The sequence below is a fragment of the Mycteria americana genome, chromosome 2 (assembly GCF_035582795.1).
Source record: "Mycteria americana isolate JAX WOST 10 ecotype Jacksonville Zoo and Gardens chromosome 2, USCA_MyAme_1.0, whole genome shotgun sequence".
NCBI classification, from domain to species: domain Eukaryota; kingdom Metazoa; phylum Chordata; class Aves; order Ciconiiformes; family Ciconiidae; genus Mycteria; species Mycteria americana.
Window position 1 is genome coordinate 120,406,540 of NC_134366.1, and position 21,617 is coordinate 120,428,156.

Below are 21,617 nucleotides of genomic sequence, written 5' to 3' on the forward strand. Positions count from 1 at the left end.
GGAGTAATTGGTATCATTCTCTCTCTTGCCATCTGTAATTGCAGTGAGGAAGTTGATGTTTTTTGCTATCGTTCATATGAGAGAACCTTGGGAAGAAAGATTTAAGTTACCGATCCATGACGGTGACTTTTTGTTGTCATTCTACACATATAAAAAAAAGAACATTTTAATGAAGACAGAAAGGCTTCTTCATGTTGAGATTAGCAGTTACTACAGAAATGAGCCCTTTCTATCAGGTATGATAATGCAATCGTACTCTCTTCTTGCCTTCCCCTCTCGTTGAAAATGAGCAAGAAGGCATCGCGTGGGTTGGGCACTGACATTTCTGAGCAACTATCGTAAGCAGATAGGATTCATGCGTTGCGCAATAGGATTCATGCGTTGTGCAAGCTTGGTAATACCACTTCATACCCCAGCGAGAAGCTGTGAAGCGTCAAAGATCATTATTGCTGAATCCTGTGACTTGAAGGGCTTGCTTCGAGAGGGGGGTCCAGCTTCAGAAGGGGTTGAACATACTGTGTCGTAGTAAGGTACAGTAATACAGATAGAGATGAGACAGCTTATGTTCAAAAACCGCAAACCAACTGAAGCAACTTGTGCTGCACGAGACTTGAGTCCGTGACACTGAAAATACTGCAGCCATACAGCACAGCGGTATCTTGGGGAAGAATTTAGAAGAAAATGCAACTATGCTTGCGGAGTTCCAAATAATTCACTGAGTACATGGGTTTTTCACTGGCCACTTTTTTTTTTCCGAGATACCAGGATGTCAAGTTTCTTTAGGAAGAAGAGGCTTAATACAGCCTGAAAGTACCTCAGTGCCTGAACATGTCAGCATAGTTTGGGGGATCTTCTCTAATAGTTCTTGGCATGTTTTGTTCTCCAGACAATTGAGAGAAAATCCTTTGTGTGATTTTAACCTAGACACATTCCCTTGATCTTAATGTAGATGGGAACCTTAACAAACAAAATAACCTCAATACTATTTTTTTAAAAAAATATTTATAAATAAGAAAATATCTGCTGTAGTCCTGAGATACCACGTGTCTTCGTGAAGGAGAATAATCACCAATCCATTAGGATTCACAGAAATTGTTTGCAACCTAAGGATGGTTCTAAAATTTAAATGGCTGCTGGGTGCCCTTGTTGTTGCGGGCTTTTCTCTCAAGCAGCTTTCCTGTTTTCTTGAAAAAGATTAATCCCATGCATCTGTGTTTTTTGTTGGCTGTTTTTTGTTGGGGCAGGGTGTTAACTCTCACATCTAATGAGCCACTGGGCATGACAGTACATTTTTTTTTTTTCCAGCCCTGGAATTACTTTTGCACCCACGCATGTGCATGTGCACCTTCCCTGGCAGGTTTCTTTAACAAAACGCATGGAAACCATCAGAGAGCCCCTCTGCCCATCAGCAGCAGCGCAGCTCTTCACAGAGGCCCTAGCAGGAGACATCTTCAGTCTTGTTTTGCTCTCGGTGCAGTAGGTTGGACCACTCGCCAGCTGGCCACGATTGTGGTAGAGGGGTAGCTGGCCTCAGGCTTTGCTCTGAGCCTGGGGGGACTCTCCCCCTTCGTCACAGCCGCTGTGAGCCTCAAATGCTCAGCAAACAGCTAATCCGCTGACATACGCTGTGCCTTCATCTCTCGCCAGCCTTCAAGGTATGCGAGGACCTTGACGTCCAAGACACAGAGCTGGTGTCCAAGTGCTGGAAGGAGAAAGTCCTCCGGTGCTGGAGCTAGATGGGGGAAGAGCCGGCTGGCACTGGGCTACTCCTGGGGAAGAACATCCACGGCTCAGGGGATGAGGCAGATTTTGAAAGGAGCTTTTGTGTTGCTTTTTTGTCTTCCTAGTCCCACTTTCTTCTAGTCTCCTCACCCAGGGAAGCCCAGGAGACCTTTGCTATGTCCTCTCTTGCAGGGAAAGGAGGAGCGTGGGTCTTGCCTCCCCTCTTTGCAGTTGCCTCTTTGCAGTTTGCTGGGGCTTTGGCGGGAGCTGGCGCTGTTGGTAGCGGAGCCAATTCCAAATTCCTCTTTCCCCCATTCACCCAAAGGCAGAGGGGAAGCTTGTTTGTATGAAATCTCTTGGGGAAAGTTCCCTGTGATTTAGCGGTACACTGTTGTTGCTGGTTATATGATGCAAGGTTGTTCTGGTCTCAAAGCAGATTAAAGCTTTTGGACAGATTTGCTCCATTCTCATGAAGGTTTATTATATACAATGAATGGAAACAGACTTGGAGGATTAATTTACAACATATTTCCAGCAATGCTTGGTGCTTATTACGCTGAAATCATTCAGAGCCAAAACAGTTGGATTTTGTTTTTTCCCCTTGTAGTGAGATAACGGAAAGATTTTTTTTTTCTTTCTTTTTTTTTTTTTTTTAATTTCATTTAAGCTTTAGCTTAGGTATTACAGCACTCCTGTTGAGGTTTTGTTTGGAGACTATCAGGAGCATAACTGATGAGAAGGGTAATGACTGCGGCACAGTGCAGTTGCTAGGAAGGGTGAAATGCTGTAGAGCTGTTCTGGCTTTCATCTAGGGCCGTGGAGAGGACCACGGGCTGCGCTGCGTCGCGGTAACTCTTCAAATGGTCTGACCCTCAGATAAACCCAAGCAAAAGTAACTGCGCTTGGCTCTTCTCTCCCCGTTCCCCTGCAGTATATTTGTCTTTCAAATAGCACCTACTTCTCGCCAGCTTGAGGGACTTATCGGGCATCTGTGGAGAGCAAAATTCAGCCTCTCATCCCGTAATTATCATCCATTAGCCAGCCAGCTGCACATAAAAGTCGTTTGGCCCCTCACTTCCATCCTGTTTGTTTAACCCTTTGCTCGGGCGCTTGGGGAGCCTTTCAGTCTCCCAGGCACGTCAGCATCCCCCTGTGAATTCACAGTGTCACGGGTGGGTCTTTCGCCTCATTCACGGGACTGTTTTCTTACTGACGGCGAAATTAGCGCAAACCTGATGGTATTTTCCTATTCCGTATGACACCATGGAAGCATCATACGATTTAATAAGTACAGGACTTAAAAGTAATATCAGGAAACTGTAGGAATATCTATTCATCACAACATTTACCGATTATTCAGCATTTCCAACACAACAAAAAAACAGGTCCAACAAGTCCATGTGGGATTTTGTGCCTATGGAAAAAGTGGAAGCCTGAGGTATTTTCATGCATGCCCCTCCTTCGTGGGTATTCTGTACATTTTGGAGTGAGAAGGGAGGGCTGGGAGGAATATGGGGAATGTGGGAAATCTTTCAAATAAAGGCAACTCTGTCCTGCATCAGGGGCTTTCTTGTCCAAGCCCCACACCAGGCTCACTTAAATGCTTCGGTGCAGGGTGCATAGTGTACTGCATTGTGTGATCGGTTTATCTCACTTCAAAACCTATCTTTCTTTCTCTTTGTAGGCCACAGACAAAGAACAGGAGTTTGCTGCTGCGAGTGCAAAACAGCTGGAATACCAGCAGCTAGAGGACGACAAGCTCTCTCAAAAATCATCATCTAGCAAACTTTCCAAGTCTCCTCTAAAGATCGTCAAGAAACCGAAAAATATGCAGTGCAAAGTGACGCTCCTGGATGGATCGGAATATGCATGTGAAGTAGAGGTAAATTACATTTTGTCTCTTTTTTTTTTCATCCTGTCTGGAGAAAAATATTTGAAATTAGATTCCTAATTTAAGCGAAAATATGAATGGCCTGATATTTCGCCAATGCCAAGCACAGAGATGCTTCCAATGTTTTCTCTGGAGGTTGAAGATGTTGCACAGATTTGAGCTGGGTGAGGGATTATGAGCAGTCCCTGGAACAGCCAGAGACTTTGGATTAATTTTATGTCAGCACATGCCACAACAGAATGCAGAAAATGAATTATGGGTAGCAAAGCCCATAAACAAAGAAGGATTTGATCCCATAGGGCTTCTCTTTTCCTTGGTACTCTGCTGAGTCGAGACTCATGTTGAGTCACTGTCCAAACAGTAATTCTGACCATCGTGAGATTAGCGGGGGTATGAGAGACACCCAGGGGAGGCAGGGGAAATGTCAGGAGCAAATAGCAGTGAGAGTGGTGAGTTTTATGTGCTTCTCCACGATGTCTGTGAACCGTAACTGTGTCTAAACATTACTGGCAGAAAGTTGCTGGTGGTTTTCTGTAAGGAAATTTGCCTTCCCTGCTGGGACTTTGCCAGGAGCCTACTTTTGGGAGGGATGGTCTTTGCTGCACTGTCACTTAGGAACTGATCTGTGCCTGCGGGTGGACCCATGCTAAGAGGCTGCCTTGCCTTCAACTCCAGAAGGCCGTGGAGAAGAGGAGCGTGAGCAAATTCATCATCTCGTAGTGAGCATGAGCAAATTCAGCATCTGAGAGTGGACCCATTTCTCCATTCAGCCTTTCCAGCCACGTCACTGAGGTAGTCTTTGGACAGTGGACCAGCCTGTCCTGAGCCTGCTTTAGGTCAGGAGGCCACAAGCAGCAGCCGGGAGGGGAAGGATGCGTGTTGGAGGGCTCAGCAAAGCCAGCCCTCCTTCGGGCAACCACAGGGTGCAGCAGAGAAGAAAAGCCACTTGGGGAGGACAGAAGAATGTGAAGGTAGAGATGGGATAGTCTGCAAGCTTGAAAGGGGAACCTGCAGGAACATGAAGAAGGAGAGAGGGCAGAGAAAAGCAGTCTCTGACTGGGAGCCAAATCCTGGTGTCTTTACAATCAGATTGCACTCAGCCCATGCATCCTCCAGCCATTCTTGTTTTAAGCGCTTTGGAGAGTGGCAGGTGATGAAGAACTTCATGATTTTTATTTAGCTGTGGCTTTACAGTTTGGGCCGGATTTTTCTATGCTAAAACAGGAGCTGTGATTTTATTACTCTTACGGCAACTTAGCAGTCATGCTGCCGAGTATCTTTTAGTTTCACTGGCCAAGTCCTGTGTCGTTTCCTTCAGACTAGCAATAGCTTATCTGGCCACATACTTTGTGACTATTAAATTGTCATTTCTTGACCTGCGGTCCCAGTTTTGTCTGTCAAGCATAGCATGCAAACCATTAAACTGAAAGAATGACTAATACTGGCTTTGATGGAAAGAGTCAAACTCATTTCAGCTTTTGCCACTTGGTTATGAAATGTGAGTCACTTTTTGGAATACAATCAAGCAAATTTTACCAAATAGGATTTCTATGGAAATCTTGTCTAGCAGGCTGAGCTTTATGAGAATATAAGATGGGGCAGAAGGGGAGATTTGTTATGTTAGACTTCCACTTATGCAAAAAAATGCTGCGAATAATACTTTCTTTTAGGAAGTTTCACTTTTTTGCTAAACTTGGACTCTGTTGGAGTTGAAGTGTCAAAATGCCATCATATAGAAGCTGTCATGTCTTATTGCTTGTCAGATTTCTCTGCTTTGCAAGTTCTGAATAGCTCTTGAATAATGTCCAATATAAATTTTGTATGCATTTTTTCTACTTACACTGCTGAAATATTTTTAAGTTGTATTGTCTGTCATCAATAATCACTTTCTCAGCTTCTAAGATGGTTAGACTTCCTAGGCAGAACGTAATATTGATGAGAATAGAGATCCTAAAAGGATGAATCCTCAAATGACAAAGCTATGATGATGAGCAGACCATTGGGTGCATTGAAACAGAAGTTGGTTAGGAGGCACAAATATTTCAGGGAGCAGTTTAGAAGGCACAGATATTTCGGTTGAACAAGTGCAACTGGAGTGACGCATGCATTTATATACCTTAAATGGGTGATCCAGACTGCGTCCTTCCTAGGTGGTATTGTCAGCATACTGTGTGTATTGAGGGTGCAACTACAGGTACCTCTCTGGCACAGCCCGCTCTGGCCCATGGGAACACTTGGCAGATCCCCAGGGGAGTCCACTTTCCATGTGCATAAAGTTCAGCTACAGCAAAAGGATGCTGTGTCCAGCCAAGAGAAATTACGGGACTTTCACTGTGCTTTTTCTCCCTGGGGAAAAAAAGTATATACAAAGGGAGTTAGTAGGGCAGGGAGCCCGAGGGTCTGTCTCGGGAGACATCTCAGGAAACCATGTAGGAGGCTGAAGGTGAAGTTCTCCTACAGAAATTTTGGGTAATAACAAAGTCCTGTGGCTTTTTTGCAGAAGCTCAGTGCTGCAGCATGAGAAATAATCTGTCACATTTGAGAAAAATGCTGTCATATTTTAAGGATCACCGACAAGTGAACTTAGAGTATCCCTTTAAACTGGGGGGAAAAAAAAATATTAAAAAAGTATACTGAAAGACGTAACAAATTATGGAGGTCAGTAAATTCCCCAAGATTAATTCCTTAAAGGAAAGGGGAGAGGAGCGGACAACACATGGCAATCAATATTTAATATTTCCATTCCTTGTGTTCAGCCCACTTAACTGCATCTTTCGCTGTGGACGGTGGCCCAGGGTAGGGATGTGACAATCGGTGGATGTGAGTCAGAAATGTCATCCCATGTTGTCACCTTCTGTCTTCCAGCTCTGTCTGTGTGTCATGCTTTTACCCACTGAAGGCTGCAAAGCAGTGTGATCTAGAAGGACCAGAAACTTAGAAACCTAATTCTGAGCTAGAATAATAGCTCTGTCAGTGAATTTTGATTTGGATGTGGGCCAGATATTTGTCCCTCTAGAATTGCATTCCCTAGTCTGGGAGTTGGGGATCATTACAGAATCCATCAGTTACCCTATAGAGTGCTTTGCAAATGACAAATGCTTTTATATATGTTAAATATTAATATAATTTGAAGGAGCTTATTGCTCTCAAGTGGAGCGCAACCTACAGCTTATCAATTATGTGTTCATGCAGTTAATGACCTGACAGCCGAAATTGCACATACTCACAGAATGAGATGCTTCTGAGGTGGGGTTTGGTTAACCCATTATCCCCTTGGTGTTCTTTGTTTCAGAAGCCCCTCTTTCCTATTCCATATTTAATGCTGAACATCTTCACTGCCTTCTCCTGTATCTTTCAGTCTCTCTCACACCCAGTACTTTGCATTTGTGACACCAGGAGTTTTTCATATTGTATGAGATATATCTACAGGGGAAAATGTAGCGGATGTAACTTCAAAGCTGAGGTTAACAATGGTTCATTTAATGTGATATCTATTCGGTGAAAGGATCTTAAGCAAATGCCAGGTAAAAGCTTTCTCCTGAGGCCCCACAGTGTTACTGCCTGTGTGTTGTATCTATCCTGACCCAGAAAGTCTTTCATGCAGTAAGACATTACAAGCCAAAACCAGGTTAAGTAGGTAACCCAACCTGTTCATTCATCCTCCTCCAAAACTATAAACCAGAAGCGTTACCATCTGTACCCCACTGCCGCTCTTGTCCGGGAGCCTACAGATGGTAGCGGCGGGCTTATTTAAGAAGGGTGTTTCCTTTCAGAGGTGGGATGGCTGTCTAATGGTGCTTCGCCTGCCCAGGGACAGCTGTTGGCTTTTGGAGCAGAAGTAGTTGCTGTACGCTGACATTGTCCCCGATACTCCATCAAAGAAAAACAGCCTCAGGGTGGCTATGTGGTTCTCCCGTGTCACGAAGAAGCTGGAGGTTTCCAATGGGCGCTCAGTCACAGGAGTCGACGCAGTCTGCTCAGGCGGATGCTGAGCGGTTCTCCTTGCGCTCTCCATTGCGCTCTCCCAGCCAGCATCGGGACCAGAAATGCTTTATTTCAAAAGCGGCCAAGTCCACAGCTGAGGCCAAAACGGCACTGCAAAGAGGGTGCTGAAGACTCCTCTCTTAAGCAAGCTAGACCTATACTTTGCATTTGTTGGTTTGAAGAACCAAACCCCCGCTTTACGTAGGGGTTTTTAAGTGCTGTGGTACAATTACGCTATTTCTAGGATTTATTTCCCTCCTCTTCCCTCTCTGCCCCATCTCAATTTTCTGCTATCTAGACTACTGCATTTTAAGTAAAAGATGCAAGTGGAACCAGCTGTCATCCTCTCCCTTATATGTAGCCTAATTTGAAGCGTCTTCCTAAAACAGGTTGGAATTTGCCTTCATAGTTTCTGCTCTAAACGTTTACATGTTATTAATCACAAAGTGAGATCAGAAAGCTATAACATAATCTGTCTAAATGAATGGTAAAATAATTAGATTTCATTTTCAAAGGCTCAGCTGTCTGAGCCCATTGGTAATTTATACTCCTTCATTCTTCTACTGTGCAGACTTTCTTATCGTGCAGGACAGCGGTAAATGAAAACAAATGTTTCCTTGGCAGCCTGTCTGTGGCATCTCCACAGCCCTACATCAAACAGACTGAGTTGCCATAGGACTCAGGCTGCAGAAGCACATGGAAAGCCAACGTTACAGAAAGCATTACTGGTGTCCCTTCGTCTTGGTGGGTGGGGGTCAGCAGAGGTAGGAGGGGATTGGTAAAAATACACTGTGTTTGGGGGTTTTTTTCACCCGGCTTTCTCAGTCGTGCTGCTGCTGGGACCTGGACAGTAGCTGGGTGTCCCGTGCTGTCGGCAGCGATAGCCCCTGCTATGCCTTTGTGATGAACCTCTGGTGACTCCCTGATGGAGACCCCATTTTCGTAATATTGGGTTTCCCCACGCCCTCAAGTGACTCCAGAGTAGCCTACTTGAGTTGAAATGGTGATGTTTTGTTTCCACGCATTCAAAACTAGGGTTTATAACATGGACAGAGGCAGACTGAGGTGAACAGGTCCCTTTCTTCCCTGCACAAGTATGTGCTGAGACCCCTTTTTGGAGACAAAATGGGCATGAAATAAATGGATTCTCAAATAGGATGGAGTGTTGTGTTTCACGTGAACTTTTCTTTCTCCTGCAGAAAAGTGAGAGTACATGGACACTTCCTTAAAAAAATAAGTCATTAAAGATGGTCATAGGACAGGCTTGAAGAATAGAGAACAAGCAGACTTACTTCTGCTCTGCTACCACTGCCAGAAATGAAAGAGAGCGGTGGCTGACTTCAGTGCTGCATGCCTTTCTTTTCCTGGTTTTCCAAATCTGGCTTGCAAGACTACCTCTGGAGGAAAAACCCTTCTGTGTTTCTGTATGGCAGTGGGGGAACGCGTGGCCCCCTTGTCCCCGTCCCCACCCAGCGACCAAGCTAACCCTTTCCCCAGCACCCGTCACAGCAACAGACCTGCGCTCTGCTTTTGCACAGGAAGTTTAATAACACTGAATTTCTCATCCGTTTTGAGGTAGGCTTTAAGGTCAGGAAGGAAACCGCTGTAATAAGATGCACTCTGCTTTGTGAAGGATACAGTTTCAGTTACCCCCTGCACGTTTTAATTGTTTAATGAATTCCACACAGTCTCTTGCAAATGGCTTTACATGTGAAACTAATTACTGAATGCAAGAGGGAATTTTTTTTAATGTCTTTTCCTTTTGACCTACTCATTGCTTACATTTCAGTTAATTTAATATGAAGAGCTTTGTTTTAGGTTTTTGTTCCTTCCCCGGGATGTGTTTCAGTAAATGTGACTGCGTTGAGATGCATCATTGTTGTTACACCAAATGTTTTCTGTCCCCAGACCCACTAATTAGGGCTGACTTAGATTAGCCAGGGGATTCAGTTAAGATCTATGTTACCTGACACATGTCAGTAGGAGTCTGAGTATTGCTTGAATATGTTCCAGCTGAATAGAGTTAATATACAGCTCTTCTGTCTTGCTTTTTCCATATACTGTAGGCAGCTTTTTATGAGTTAAAATACTTGTCAATTCAAGAAGCATAAGGGTCTGGAAATCGATACCAGTGTTGTCCAGCTCATAATAACCAACTGTGAGGCTGAGCAGAAAAAGGTGTTTTGCTTCAGTTTGGTAATTGAAACAAAAATAAAAATGTTTGGCCTCCCTTTTAGTGGTGATGATTATTATTATCATTTCACTGAAGCTAAAGAAATCTAAATCAAAAAAAGCCACTTCAGGCTGAGCCAAGCCTTTTGGAAATGCCATGAGGCGGAGGGAGGATGCTGGTGTGGCACTTGTGGGGCTGGAGCGTTTCCTCCTCGGCAGGGGAGGCTCAGCTCCCCCAGGTCCCCTGCAGCTCCTCACGGCTGGGAACATCTGGGCTGCGTGGTATTCAGGGAGAAGGTCTCTTATAACCTTGGTAGGAAAACACACCTAAGCGATTAGACAGCTGGGGTCTCTTGTATTTCCTCCAGTTAATATGCAAATATTTTACAGAGACTGAAGGACAACCAAGAATTAAACCCAAGTCATTCCTTCAGACGTCGCACCAAGTAAAGAGCAGGCTGGGCTTTAAATTCCACCTTTTGGCACAAAGGGGGACATGGTCGCAATCAAAATAAATGCCAAAAGTTTAAAATAACAACAGACAAATATTTGTACGTGTCCTCTCCACGTCTATTTTCTGCATCTAGTCCTCTTATCTCTTGACTTTCATTAATAGTTCCTGAAAATTATTTGGGCAGTGAAATGATGGGTTTAGCAGACAAAAATCTTCATTTTGATACTTTGGAGGCGCCAGCCATTTTTCACAGTAGTGAAAACTCTTGAGAGAGGTCGACCTACATTGACAAATATTTTCAGCTGCCCTGAAACTGCATTTTCTAGGGAATAAACGATTAGCTGAAAACTTCCTAGTGAAATGTTGCCTCCGGTTCCCTCCCCTTGGTGCACCAGTTGGACATGAGCCAGGCAGCAGGAGCTTGTTCTCCATCTGGAGAAGTTTTTAAAAATTTTTTGGTCATGCACACTCAAACCCGGGTACTGCGAGGCTCATTGCTGGTTAACCTGTTTGCAAGAGCCCAGGAAAGGATGATCTTTTACCCGCCTTTTACCCCAGAGAGATAGAGGTCTGTTGGCTCCAGGGGTCCTGTCCTTGTCACCATCCTTGCTGATGGCCTCACCAGGGTGAGACTGCGTCAATCCCTCCACGTTTGTCCTCTCCAGGAGCATCGCCCAGGGTGGTCCTCACCCCAGAGAGCCTGCTGCTTCTTACTGGAGTGCCTGGTGCAGCCAGCACCCAACCTCCGCACGCGTTTTTAAGTGCTACTGGAATATAAATCACAGACAGTGGATGCAGGGCTTTGCTTACCCTTTTCCCTTCCCCAAATGGATGCTCAGATTTTAAGGCCTCCTGTTATTTCTGGACAATGTGTCCGTTCCCCCATCTACCCCATGCCCCTCCGCCCAGAGAAGCTGCTGATTTTCTTGTCGCTGCCCCGGTCACGCTTCTGCCAAGCCTCCCTGCGTTTTGTCATGTTTCCTGCCCCGTTTCTGTGTTACTCAAGTGCCTGTTACCTGCTCCAGCTCCCGACCGAGCCGTCTGAATTCATCTCTAACTCTGTTGCTAGTTGCTCCCATTTTATAGGTGCTGTCCCCATGTTAACACTTAGAGTTGCTGTTTCCAGACCAAAACTAAGTCAATGTTCACTTTATTATCATCCCCTAAAAATATTAGCCGTCATATAAAATCCTAACACCTCTTATGCGTGATTTTTTCCCAGCTGAGCCCCATGCAGTGTTTGTTGGGCTGCTTTTATGTTTTCTTATCCCTGTCTGTTGATACAGTGAACAAAGTAATCAGAAATGGGACTGGGTGGTGAGGAAATACCTGCTTGCAAAGCAAAGCTTTGATAGGCAGCGAGGTCTGTCTCTCATGGTTTATCTTGCTCTGGCAGAAACGGCTTTGGTCTGAAGTGGATAAAACCTGGATGTAGCTTGAGAATAGGCTGTTACTTTTCTTGACAACCCCAGCATTGATGGTGTGATACAGTCTAAGGTAGTCCTAATCTAAGAGCCTGATCATCATGCTGCCTCTCCTGTCTCAAGAGCATCTTTCTGTGCTGTGGTTTCTGTGTGATGTGTTTGGATTTTTTTTCCATTCCAGCCTGGCAATGTAGGTCAGGGAGAGCTCTGTGGCTTTTAAATTCATACGGCAAGATTACTCTGTAAATCTGACTATGTTGACAGTAGAGCTTTTTTCAGCTGAAAATAAACAAAACGTTTATGGTCGATTTTTGCTGATACACGCCAGTAACTATTTATGGTACAGGTAGCGGTTGGTTCCCCTTGCTGTCTCGGTGCTAGGCTTGTGCATACTTAACAGTTACACAGGAGAGATGAGTGTTTGATGAGCTCATCCAAGTATAGGTAGAATAAGGAAAATATTTATACTTATAACCCCCACTGGAAAGCTTCAGCTGCTGTATTGAATCCCAAGAGACCCGCTTGAGTTACTGCAGTGTGTCTTGCAGGAGGCGGGAGGGCAGTCAGGAGGCATTAAGCCAGTGGATCAGCTGCACATCGAGTTAAAATCCGAGCCCAAACAATCTGTGTTCTTAAGAAGGCTGAGCAAAGGGGAGTACTTTCTCTGTTGAAAAGCCTCTAAAATTGTGGAATACCGTTTTATCATTTTACGTCAGGATTTAGCAAATGTGTGAGACTAATCAATGTGCGGAGAATTGAGCTGCTGGTTGATAAATAGTATCCACTGTTTTTTTTCCTTTATCGGAGAGTAGTGCTTGTAAGCTGTTACCAGATCTCGATTTTTACAGTATGAATTCTGTTGATGCACTTGGGATGCCCAAGCATTTGATAATCATCACGTTTGACAGGTATTTCTGTAGCCGTTGTGCACATGCAGCCGTGGCTGTTACGCTTCCACGTATAAAGACTTGCTCCAGAGTAGTCATTGCTTCTCAGGTGCCCCCTTTTTGCTGCTTTGCATTGCCGTGAACGACGTGCCCGCTTTATTCCTAAGCACGCAAACTGTGCAGCGCACACGTCGGTACGCTTAGAGCTCGTACGATGCCGGTGCAGGTGTGATCTCTGCTGCTGATGCAGAAGGCAAAAACCCTAATTTGGTTTGATGCCAGAATCGGGACTAGGTCACCAATCTTCTTACTGGGATTTAGCAGTCCCCTGGGTTTTTTTAGATTACTGCTGGCTTTTTAGGATTGCAGGCTCAAATGGCATTAAAGAAGGTTGCCCCCGATAAAAACTATGTCATGTTATACAATGTCATTGACACTTGCTGTAGGTATGTAACTGTAGCATAGTGTGTTACGTATTTATCTAAATGCTTGTATTAAATACTTAGGAGACAGGTGTCAGAAAAGGTTATTTTCAGGAATGGTAATACATTTCAGTGTGCTATATTACAATAAATATCAATAAGCTGATAAACTATAGCAGTACCATGATGGGGGGGGGGGGGGAGAAAATGACCAGTCGTCACTGTATGTCAAAATACCTTCTAGTCTACTGTAAGTTTTCTTATGTGGTGTTCATTTGTATGTGCAGAGCAGTATGGGATAGAGTTCTAAATTAAAAGCAGAGATAGGCAAAATACTATTGAAATTTTTATTTCAAACTATTAGAATATATTAGTTACCTACTGGGATGTATATGCAGGTTCACACATAAAAAGGTTAATAAAGAAATAGAACATTTGGAGAGCTTGTAGTGGCATGCAACTTTCAGGAAAACCATTTCCTGATATGAAATATACTCACATTGGAAAAAAAAGTCTTTTAACACAGCTTTTATTCAACTAAATCTTTCTGAAATTCTGAGTTCTTAGTTCTCCCCGCATTTGGCTAAATTGTTTATTCAGTAGATTGTATTGTGGCCTGGGACATTTCCAAATGCAGTTTACCGTTGAAATACGGAAAAGATTAAACGGTACTTCCTTTTGAGAACCAAAAAATGAATGTGGTTCAATTGCTTTGAACCTTTTCTTTTCATTGCCTGTATTTTTTTTGTCACCTGAAAGGCTGGCCGAAAGGTCTTGTTCAGTATCTCTTACACATGCTGGCGAACTGTTTACAAACTGGATGAGAGTATTATGTCCATCCAAGGGATACATGTGTCCTCGTAAATGGTCGTTTATAATACTCTGCATGTGCCAAACCCACGATTTTTCCCTAAGAAACATAAAATAGTTGGAGTAGAAAGACCAGATGAGTTAATTTCTTTTATCTTTAACTTTTCTCTGTTTGTCTATGTGGGAGAGGGGAGTAGGGTATTTGTTGTTTGCTTTGTCGCTTCATATATCTTACCGCTGTCTTTGGGGTCCAACGTTGTACCGGTAACTTCAGCAAAGTTTTTGTTCAGTAGCAGAAGCGATGTTCTTTAAAATGTTTTGTATAATGCCTAGAACATCACTCTCAACACACTGAACTTTCAGATGAACTGAATGTTGATGTTTCTGGAACTGCCAGTGCCATTTTCAGCAAGAACAGCAGGGTATGTAGGGGCCTAAATTCCAGTGGTTAAGTCATGTTATGCTTTTAAAAGCTCTCATCCTGCAAGTTATACATGTCGTCTGTAAGATGTGCTTCAGTAAACCAGAGGAAAACTTGCTGGTTCTCTGCCAATTAACACTCCAGGAAAGATACTTCATCCTATTCTTCTTCCTGGATGCTCCCCTCTTAGCTTCCTGCTGGGGACTTCCGTTGAGAAACGATAGATTTGAAGAAATTTGGGGTTTCTTTTCTCCTCTGTCATCTCCTTTCTCCTTCATCATCTTTTCCCCATGGAGAGAAACTGTGGAGAAGTGTAAAAAACACAAAAGCAAATCCTCTGAAAATGCAAAATACAAATGTGTACAAGTGAAATGAAGTTAAACTTTGGAATGTCTTCTTCCTTTTCTCTTCCTTGGGAAAAAGAAACCTTCTGCTTTTTTTTCATCTTCTAACCAAGATTTGTTCAAAAAACACATTCTCCCTATTTGGAAATTTTCTGGCCTAAAGTGCAATGATTAGCTTCTAGAGTTGTTCAGTTCAGCCCTTTGTATCTTGACCAGCTCAAACTCTTTCAGAAGACGTATGGGAAATGTCATAGTATGCAGATTTTTGTTTCATTTGCAGATAAAAATGAGCTCCTTACCAGAATGACTGCGTGAGTTTAGGACCTCTGACTGACTCTCCGTAGATGGAGAAGGGCTGCGATGTGGTCACCAGCTCCTCTGCATGTGGAACGTACTGAATGTTCACTTACTCATAAATTTGTATACGTTTGTGTAGGCACATATTATGTGCCTTAAATTCTGCACATATTTGCCTATGCATATTAAATTATGACATATTTGTGATGGTCAAATCCCTCCCCCAGAAATGGGGTTCTCAGTACAAAAGTGATCTTGGAAGCTTGCATACACTTGAACTTGCAAGTAATGACTATTTGTGCAAGTAATGTTTTTTTTTTTTTTATTCCTGAAATTGGGCATATTTTTGTGTAAGCTGGGTAATTCATGAGGAAAGAATGAGAAAGTGTGTTGTCAGGAGGCTGGAATTTCAGCGTCTTGGAGACTCAGTTGGGGGAATTTGTGGGAAGAGAGTGCTCGCTGTGGCAAGTACAAAGTATTCCTGACAACCAGCTAATCATTTACACTTGTTTGTGTTGCAAGAAGAATTGCAGAAGCTGCAACATGGGGAGGGAGAAACTTCGCCATGTGTATGCTAGTTATTTGTTGCCGTGTATAACTTTCCTGTGTGTTTTCCTTGTGTTTGGGCAGAGGAGGCCAGCATGTGGCCTGTGCAGTGTAGAAACTGAAGCGTTGATCAAGCTTGCAAAATGCAATTTAAATCGGAACGGTAAAATGACATAAAATCAGTGATGTGGACACAAATGGAATCTTTTTCATCGTGCACAATGCAAATGAAAAAATTAGCTAATACTTCCCCACCAGAAAGAACAGGGGAAAAGGAAGAGTTTAGTACAGCCGCATGCCAAAATACATTACTGCATGCAAGGCTAGAGCCAGCCCGTACATTTATACAGTGCATTGTTAAGATCCATTGGAAAGTGCAAATGCTAATTAGGAATGTGAACCAGATAACCTCAGCATCAGTTAAAGTCCAATTATTCCTACCAGGATTTCATGATACTAATCTGTTTGTCCTTCTTCCAGCGATCGTGCCCAGCTAGAGTTATTACAGTAATTGTACCGAGTTTAACGCCAGGCTGGTGCTAGTGTGTCGTTGTTCGCTGGCAGCTTGACAGCTTTTCCAAGGAAAGTGGCAACGTCGTGTCTGCATATGTATTTGTGCAGAAAGATATGTGCAAACTCTTTCCGTTTAAAATCCAGGCCCACAGCTGTGATACTTGTTCGTCTTGCTGTGCTCCTTGACTGAGCAGAAAGTGAGGCAAAGTTTCAGTTCATTGGGGTGCCCTGACCTTGCAGTTACTGTGCAGTGGAAATGATGGGTGTTGGTGCCAAAAATAAGTCCCTTTATAGCTGTTTGGCTGTGGGACTCTTTCTGTCTTCGGGTTTTCCCTTGTCTGTAAAACTCGGTCTGAATGTGATCTCTTGTAATTGCTTTCAAACAGGAGGGTCATACCTGCGTGCTGCAGACAGCTTCCTCCCCCAGCCCTTGCTCAGCGTTTTGCATCCACATGAGACTGCAGCATCAGATGCAAAAATAGAACCGCTCCAAAATGCGACACTTTGGAGGCTGCAATAGCTTTCATTTCTAGGAAGCTGAGAGGGCTCTCTTCTGCTCTTCAGCTCCTCATCCTAGTTCCCTATCAGTGAGAGGAAGGTAATCTGCTCGTGAGTAAAAATAGGGTATGAGAGTAGACTAACGCTCTACACTTTAATCAGGTATACAACTATTAACTCCTTAGCGTCTGTGGAGGTGCACAGGGATCCCAGTATCACAGCCATGCTGGTTGTATGGGACTAGGGAGGCCGGCTGGGCCAGCCCCTGATTTGAGTAGGGTGATGGCCAGCACTGGGTCAGGCCAGCTGTGGCATTGCCTGGCCAATGCCTTGAAACCCCCCAAGAACAGAGGTTCCTTGGCCTTCCTGAGAGTCCCAGTATGGCATTGCCCCTCCAGGGAGAAATTTGTCAGACAGAGGGTTGGATTCGGTCTGGAAGAAGCCCGAGCGGTGACAGGTCCTCAGCATGGGCGCGCCTCTGCTGGAATAAAGCTAGGAAAGATGGCTGGTCCGGTAGGTTGGAGGTGGCCCAGCAAGCGAAGGTGTGTTGTTCAGGGTGAGGGTGCGTACAAAGAGAGCCTCAGGCTGCGTCACCAAGGCAGGTGCCAAAATGCCCCGCAGACAGTTGCAAATGGTTGTGTTTCAGGGGCAGGGCAGGATTGCCGAACCGGGAGCCATACCAGCTCGAAGGAGATGTTTCTGAGAAATGGTGTCTCCCGGCTCGGGGCAGCCAAGCCTACACTTGCACAGAAGCAAAATTTTCCCCTTGGAGGTGGCAGTTCTGGATCCAGATAAAAGTTCCTCTGGCCCAACCAGCTTCCAGGCTGGGAAGCACTGGCCACTATATAATATCTGAAAATCTCTTCCTTATATCGCACTAAATAGCAAAGAGGGTTCCTGGGGTCTTACTAGCACCTACATGACAAGGAAGTTGGTGTCAAATCTTTGTATTACGTTGTTGGTTGCTCATTTCCCATGTAATTTTCTTCATTGCTTATCACAGTACAGTAACATATGGTTATGGTAGCTTGATTGCTGCAATACAGCGTTTATTATTACCTGAGGGTCCTGATGGACAGGAAGGTGAACAAGAGTCAACGATGTGCCCTGGCAGCAAAGAAGGCCAGTGCCATCCTGGGCCACATCGGGCAGTGTTGCCAGCAGGTCGAGGGAGGTGATCCTTCCCCTCTACTCAGCACTGGTGAGACACTTCTGGAGTGCTGGGTCCAGTTCTGGGCTCCCCAGTACAAGAGAGACATGGACATACTGGAGAGAGTCCAACGAAGGGCCACAAAGATGGTGAAAGGGGCTGGAACATCCCTCCTGTGAGGAAAGGCTGAGAGAGCTGCGACCGCTCAGCCTGGAGAAGAGATGGCTCAGGGATCTTACCAATGTGTATCAGTACCTGATGGGAGGAGTAAAGGAGACAGAGCCAAATTGTTCTCAGTGGTACCCAGTGCCAGGAAAAGAGGCAATGGATGCAAAGTGAAATACAGGAATTTCCATTTAAATGGAAGAAAAAAACATTTTTACTATGAGGGTGAAACGCTGGTACAGGTTGCCCAGGCAGGCTGTGGAGTCTCCATCCTTAGAGATATTCAAAACCCAAGTGGACATGATCATGAGCAACCTTCCCCAGGTGGCCCTGCGCAAGCAGAGGGGTTGGACTGGGCGATCTCCAGAGGTGCCCACCAGCCTCAGCCAATCTGTGATTCTGTGAGTTTGTTAATGCACAATACATATTTTGTGACTGAAGTGACAATGTATCTATAACTAAGGCTTGCATTTTTTCACTTTAATAATGTTTGTTTATCATAAGTACTTTACAGCTTATGGGCTTAATCATAATAAAGGAAAACGTTCTCATTATTTTTCTGCATTAAGCAATACCAGACATTGTACCCAAATGTTCACCAATGAGAATAATTGACTTTATAATAATCTTGTTATCCAGGCAGAGCTAAGGTAGAAGTACTTTATTTTTGAGGTCCTCACTGTCAGTGATGTACAACATGTTATCTTGGTCTGGTGGTCTTGTAAGGGCATGGGGGTGGGGTGGAGGGATATGGGCTGAAGAAGCCAACGTGGAGGGGTTTGAGTGTGGACTGTTTCTGGAGGAGCCAGTTAGGGGACAGGAGAGCCTTTTGTGGCCTTCGGCCTCCCGAGGAGGGAGAAGCTCAGCTCCAAAACTGGGGGAGAAGCTGGCCAGGAGAGAGGCCGTTTCTCCTCTCCCTTGCGTGTGGGAATTGCTGGTGGGCACAGGCTTGCCAAGTTCGCTGCTGCTGGCTCCTTTCTCTGGGAGCTTGACCAGGAGCCTGGAGGCTGTTTATTCCCATTCCAGCTTCGAGCAAGAGCCCTGGCCTTTATAAAGCTGCAGGGAGCAGGCTGTGAAAAGTGTAAAGTTTCTGATCCCGGACTTTTGTACTCATTTACACTGTTCAATCTATGTTTTGCATTCTTTCTGTTGTCTTGATTTCCCAAAGCTTAAGCAAAGTGTCTCTTTTTCCACACCTACACATTTCATTTCATCCCATTCATGCCTGAAAAATAGCTAAGAATATTTCTGGAGGAGACTCTTGCCATATTTACCTTTCAGAAAAACTCTTCATTTACATGGCCAGTATTTTATAGCATGAAGTCTGATGTTTTTATTTTTTTTTAAATCCGCATTTTTTGGACTGCTGAGAATTGCTTGGCATTTTTGGCATTAACCTGTGATCCATAGTAATCAACAGACTGTCAGTCTTTCATCACCTTAGACTTGTCACCCCAAAATGGTGGAAAGCAGAGGTTTAGGATGGGTTGAGGAGCTGTATGAATTTGTAACTTGATCTTTCACTCCTCCTCCTCCTCCCATTCTCTCCCTGCCAAAGCAGTGATGCCCATGCCTTGTCTGGCATGCTTATTTGGGCATACAGTAAAATAAAAGCAATTAACAAGAACACGGGAGGTCTGTTCAGTTGCTTTAATTATATGTTCCTAACTAAACCTCTTAATTTCCCATGGATTAATGCAGCAGCCTCCCCTCACTGTGTTTTTGTGCAATGTTGTTTTAGAAGGAGGGTGTGCATGCTAATGATGTGTGGGTACGAAGCAGCAGTGCTGCATATACGCAGGTACGCAAGGATTTGGAGGACATCAGCGGTGGCTCCATTGCCAGGCAGCCCCCACTCCCCAAATGACAGGAGCCCTCTAAATCCTGCTCCCGTGGGGATCCTGCTCCTGGGAAGAGGTGCTCAGGGACAGCAGCAAGGCTGCAACGTGAGGCCCATCTGTCTGGACACTGATGGGTGTTTCTGTGGAGAGTGAGAAGGAAGGTGGTCTTGGTAAGGCTTCCCCTCAGCCATCACCAGTTCACGCCTGGTGTCTGGTGAAGGGTTGTGGGAAGGGCTGTCAGTTATACGTGGTATTTCTGACGCCCTCTCGCAGCACCGGCAAGGTTTTCCTGTATCCTGATGCAGCAGAAATTTTGTAGAAAGTGCCTGAGTACAACTTGGGCATCTTCCTAGAGGAGAAGGAGGATATATTTTGTCACGGACAAAAAACGAGCCATGCAAATTATTCCGGGCTTGCCATACTTATTCTCACTTGCCCGCAATGTGTAGCCAAACAAGAAATCCTGAGCGTTGTTTTTTTTGGAGGGATGGTTGGTTTTTACTACAGCACAGCCCCACACAACTGTTTCCTGCAATTCCCTACTAAAACACCATACCTTGCAGCTGCTAGCTCCTATTTCTCAAAGCTGACATCTGTGTAGCTGCACAGATTGGCCACGAAAAACAGCTCCTGTGTTGGCCTTGTTGGACTCTTAAAATTAAGAGGACATTGAAGCGAAGTGTCACAATTCAAATACATGTAAATGGTGCAGTGGTGCAGGCATAGTGTCTCTCAAAGCAGCTATCCTATAGAGCTAATCTGCTTATTTCTCTCTGTTCAGTATAACCACTTGGTTTGTTACCAAGTAGAAAAGCAAGAGGTTTGGCAATTTCTGCTTATAGCTTGAATTTTGGCAATTTCTGCTTATAGCTTGAATTTTGGCTTGAAGGCTCTGACTTTGTTCCCCTCTGCACACCAGCAGTGAAATCTTCTTTGTCCGCCTGATCGTCTCCATGGAGCATCAAGTATGAAACCACTAACCTCTTATTATCTACTTCCAAGTTTGAGGTGTGCAGAATTAACTGCACATTTGTTTGAAATTATAAAGGAGCTGGGGTATGGTTATGCTTCCTACTACAGGGTGGAAAGCATGCGACCAGCAGAACAAGGCCCTAGAGCTGTTTGCTCAGATGATGCTGGAAGACCCAGTAAATGAAGTTACAACAACACGCTTGCAATGCAATTCTGTGCCTGTTTTTTTCTCAGCTGGAGAACACTTGTTAGACTCTATCAGCCGCACTCTGCAGTTTCCCCATCAATAAAAATGTAGAGGATATTTCCCTGCTTCCTTTCTAATACGCTGTCAGAGCCCCAGTAGAAATACCATATTTAACACAAATGAGGCTACGCTGCACCACTCCCTCCATCATCTCTCGTAATGTTTTTGCAGGGTGTTAGGCACCGACCCTCAATTCTCTTTTTTTCTTTTCTCTTGGCTTGCTTACCACTTCTAAAATAGTGTGAGGCCAGCGTTGGGCTCCACGGGTTTGTTGGCATAGCTATGTCAGCTTGGATTGTGAAAAATCCACCCCCCGGCCAAGGCTGCTGGGCTGGCAGCGCGGTCCGGGCACAGCTTCGTCGGCGGAGGCGTGTAAATTCGGAGGCGGCATTCTCTCCTCTTTTGTGTCAGCCTCCTGCGCTGCGTTTGAAGCAAGTAGCGTATTTCCAGTCTGCTTCAAGTCATGTGTATGCTACAAATAAAGAAACTGCGGCGCTGACATCAACTAAAATATTTATGTATGCGTGTGTTTGATATAAAGTGGGGAGATTTTTTCCTTTAGCTGAGTTGCGCTTAGGGAAGCAGGCAGTGATGAAACAGTGGCCCAAATAATTTTGAATTGTTTATTGTAATTAATGCGTATCAAAGTTGGCACACGTAGCTTATAAGGAGGACAATTCTGTCTGCGTTTGGTTTTCTGGAGATTTTTTTCTCAGTCTCACATATAACACTGAGAACTAGGATGACCTGAATTTTTACTGTCCAATGTGAGAGATACTGCGAAGCTTCTGCTAAGGGCTTTGGCTGTTGACAGTGAGATATCTCATCTAACGTGTTAGCAGTAAAGAAGGTCAGTG

At 44.5% G+C, this 21,617-nt stretch overlaps 1 protein-coding gene across 11 annotated transcripts in view; it reads left to right on the forward strand.

Annotated features, from left to right (window-relative positions):
- The window catches only part of EPB41L3 (erythrocyte membrane protein band 4.1 like 3), a 98,273-nt gene that overhangs the window by 33,112 nt on the left and 43,544 nt on the right, over window positions 1–21,617 (forward strand). For all 11 annotated transcript variants that reach the window (XM_075494422.1, XM_075494419.1, XM_075494411.1 and 8 more), the window contains exon 3: window positions 3,407–3,604. In XM_075494422.1, the coding sequence (XP_075350537.1) occupies window positions 3,407–3,604 (198 nt within the window). The remainder of the gene's footprint in view (window positions 1–3,406; window positions 3,605–21,617) is intronic.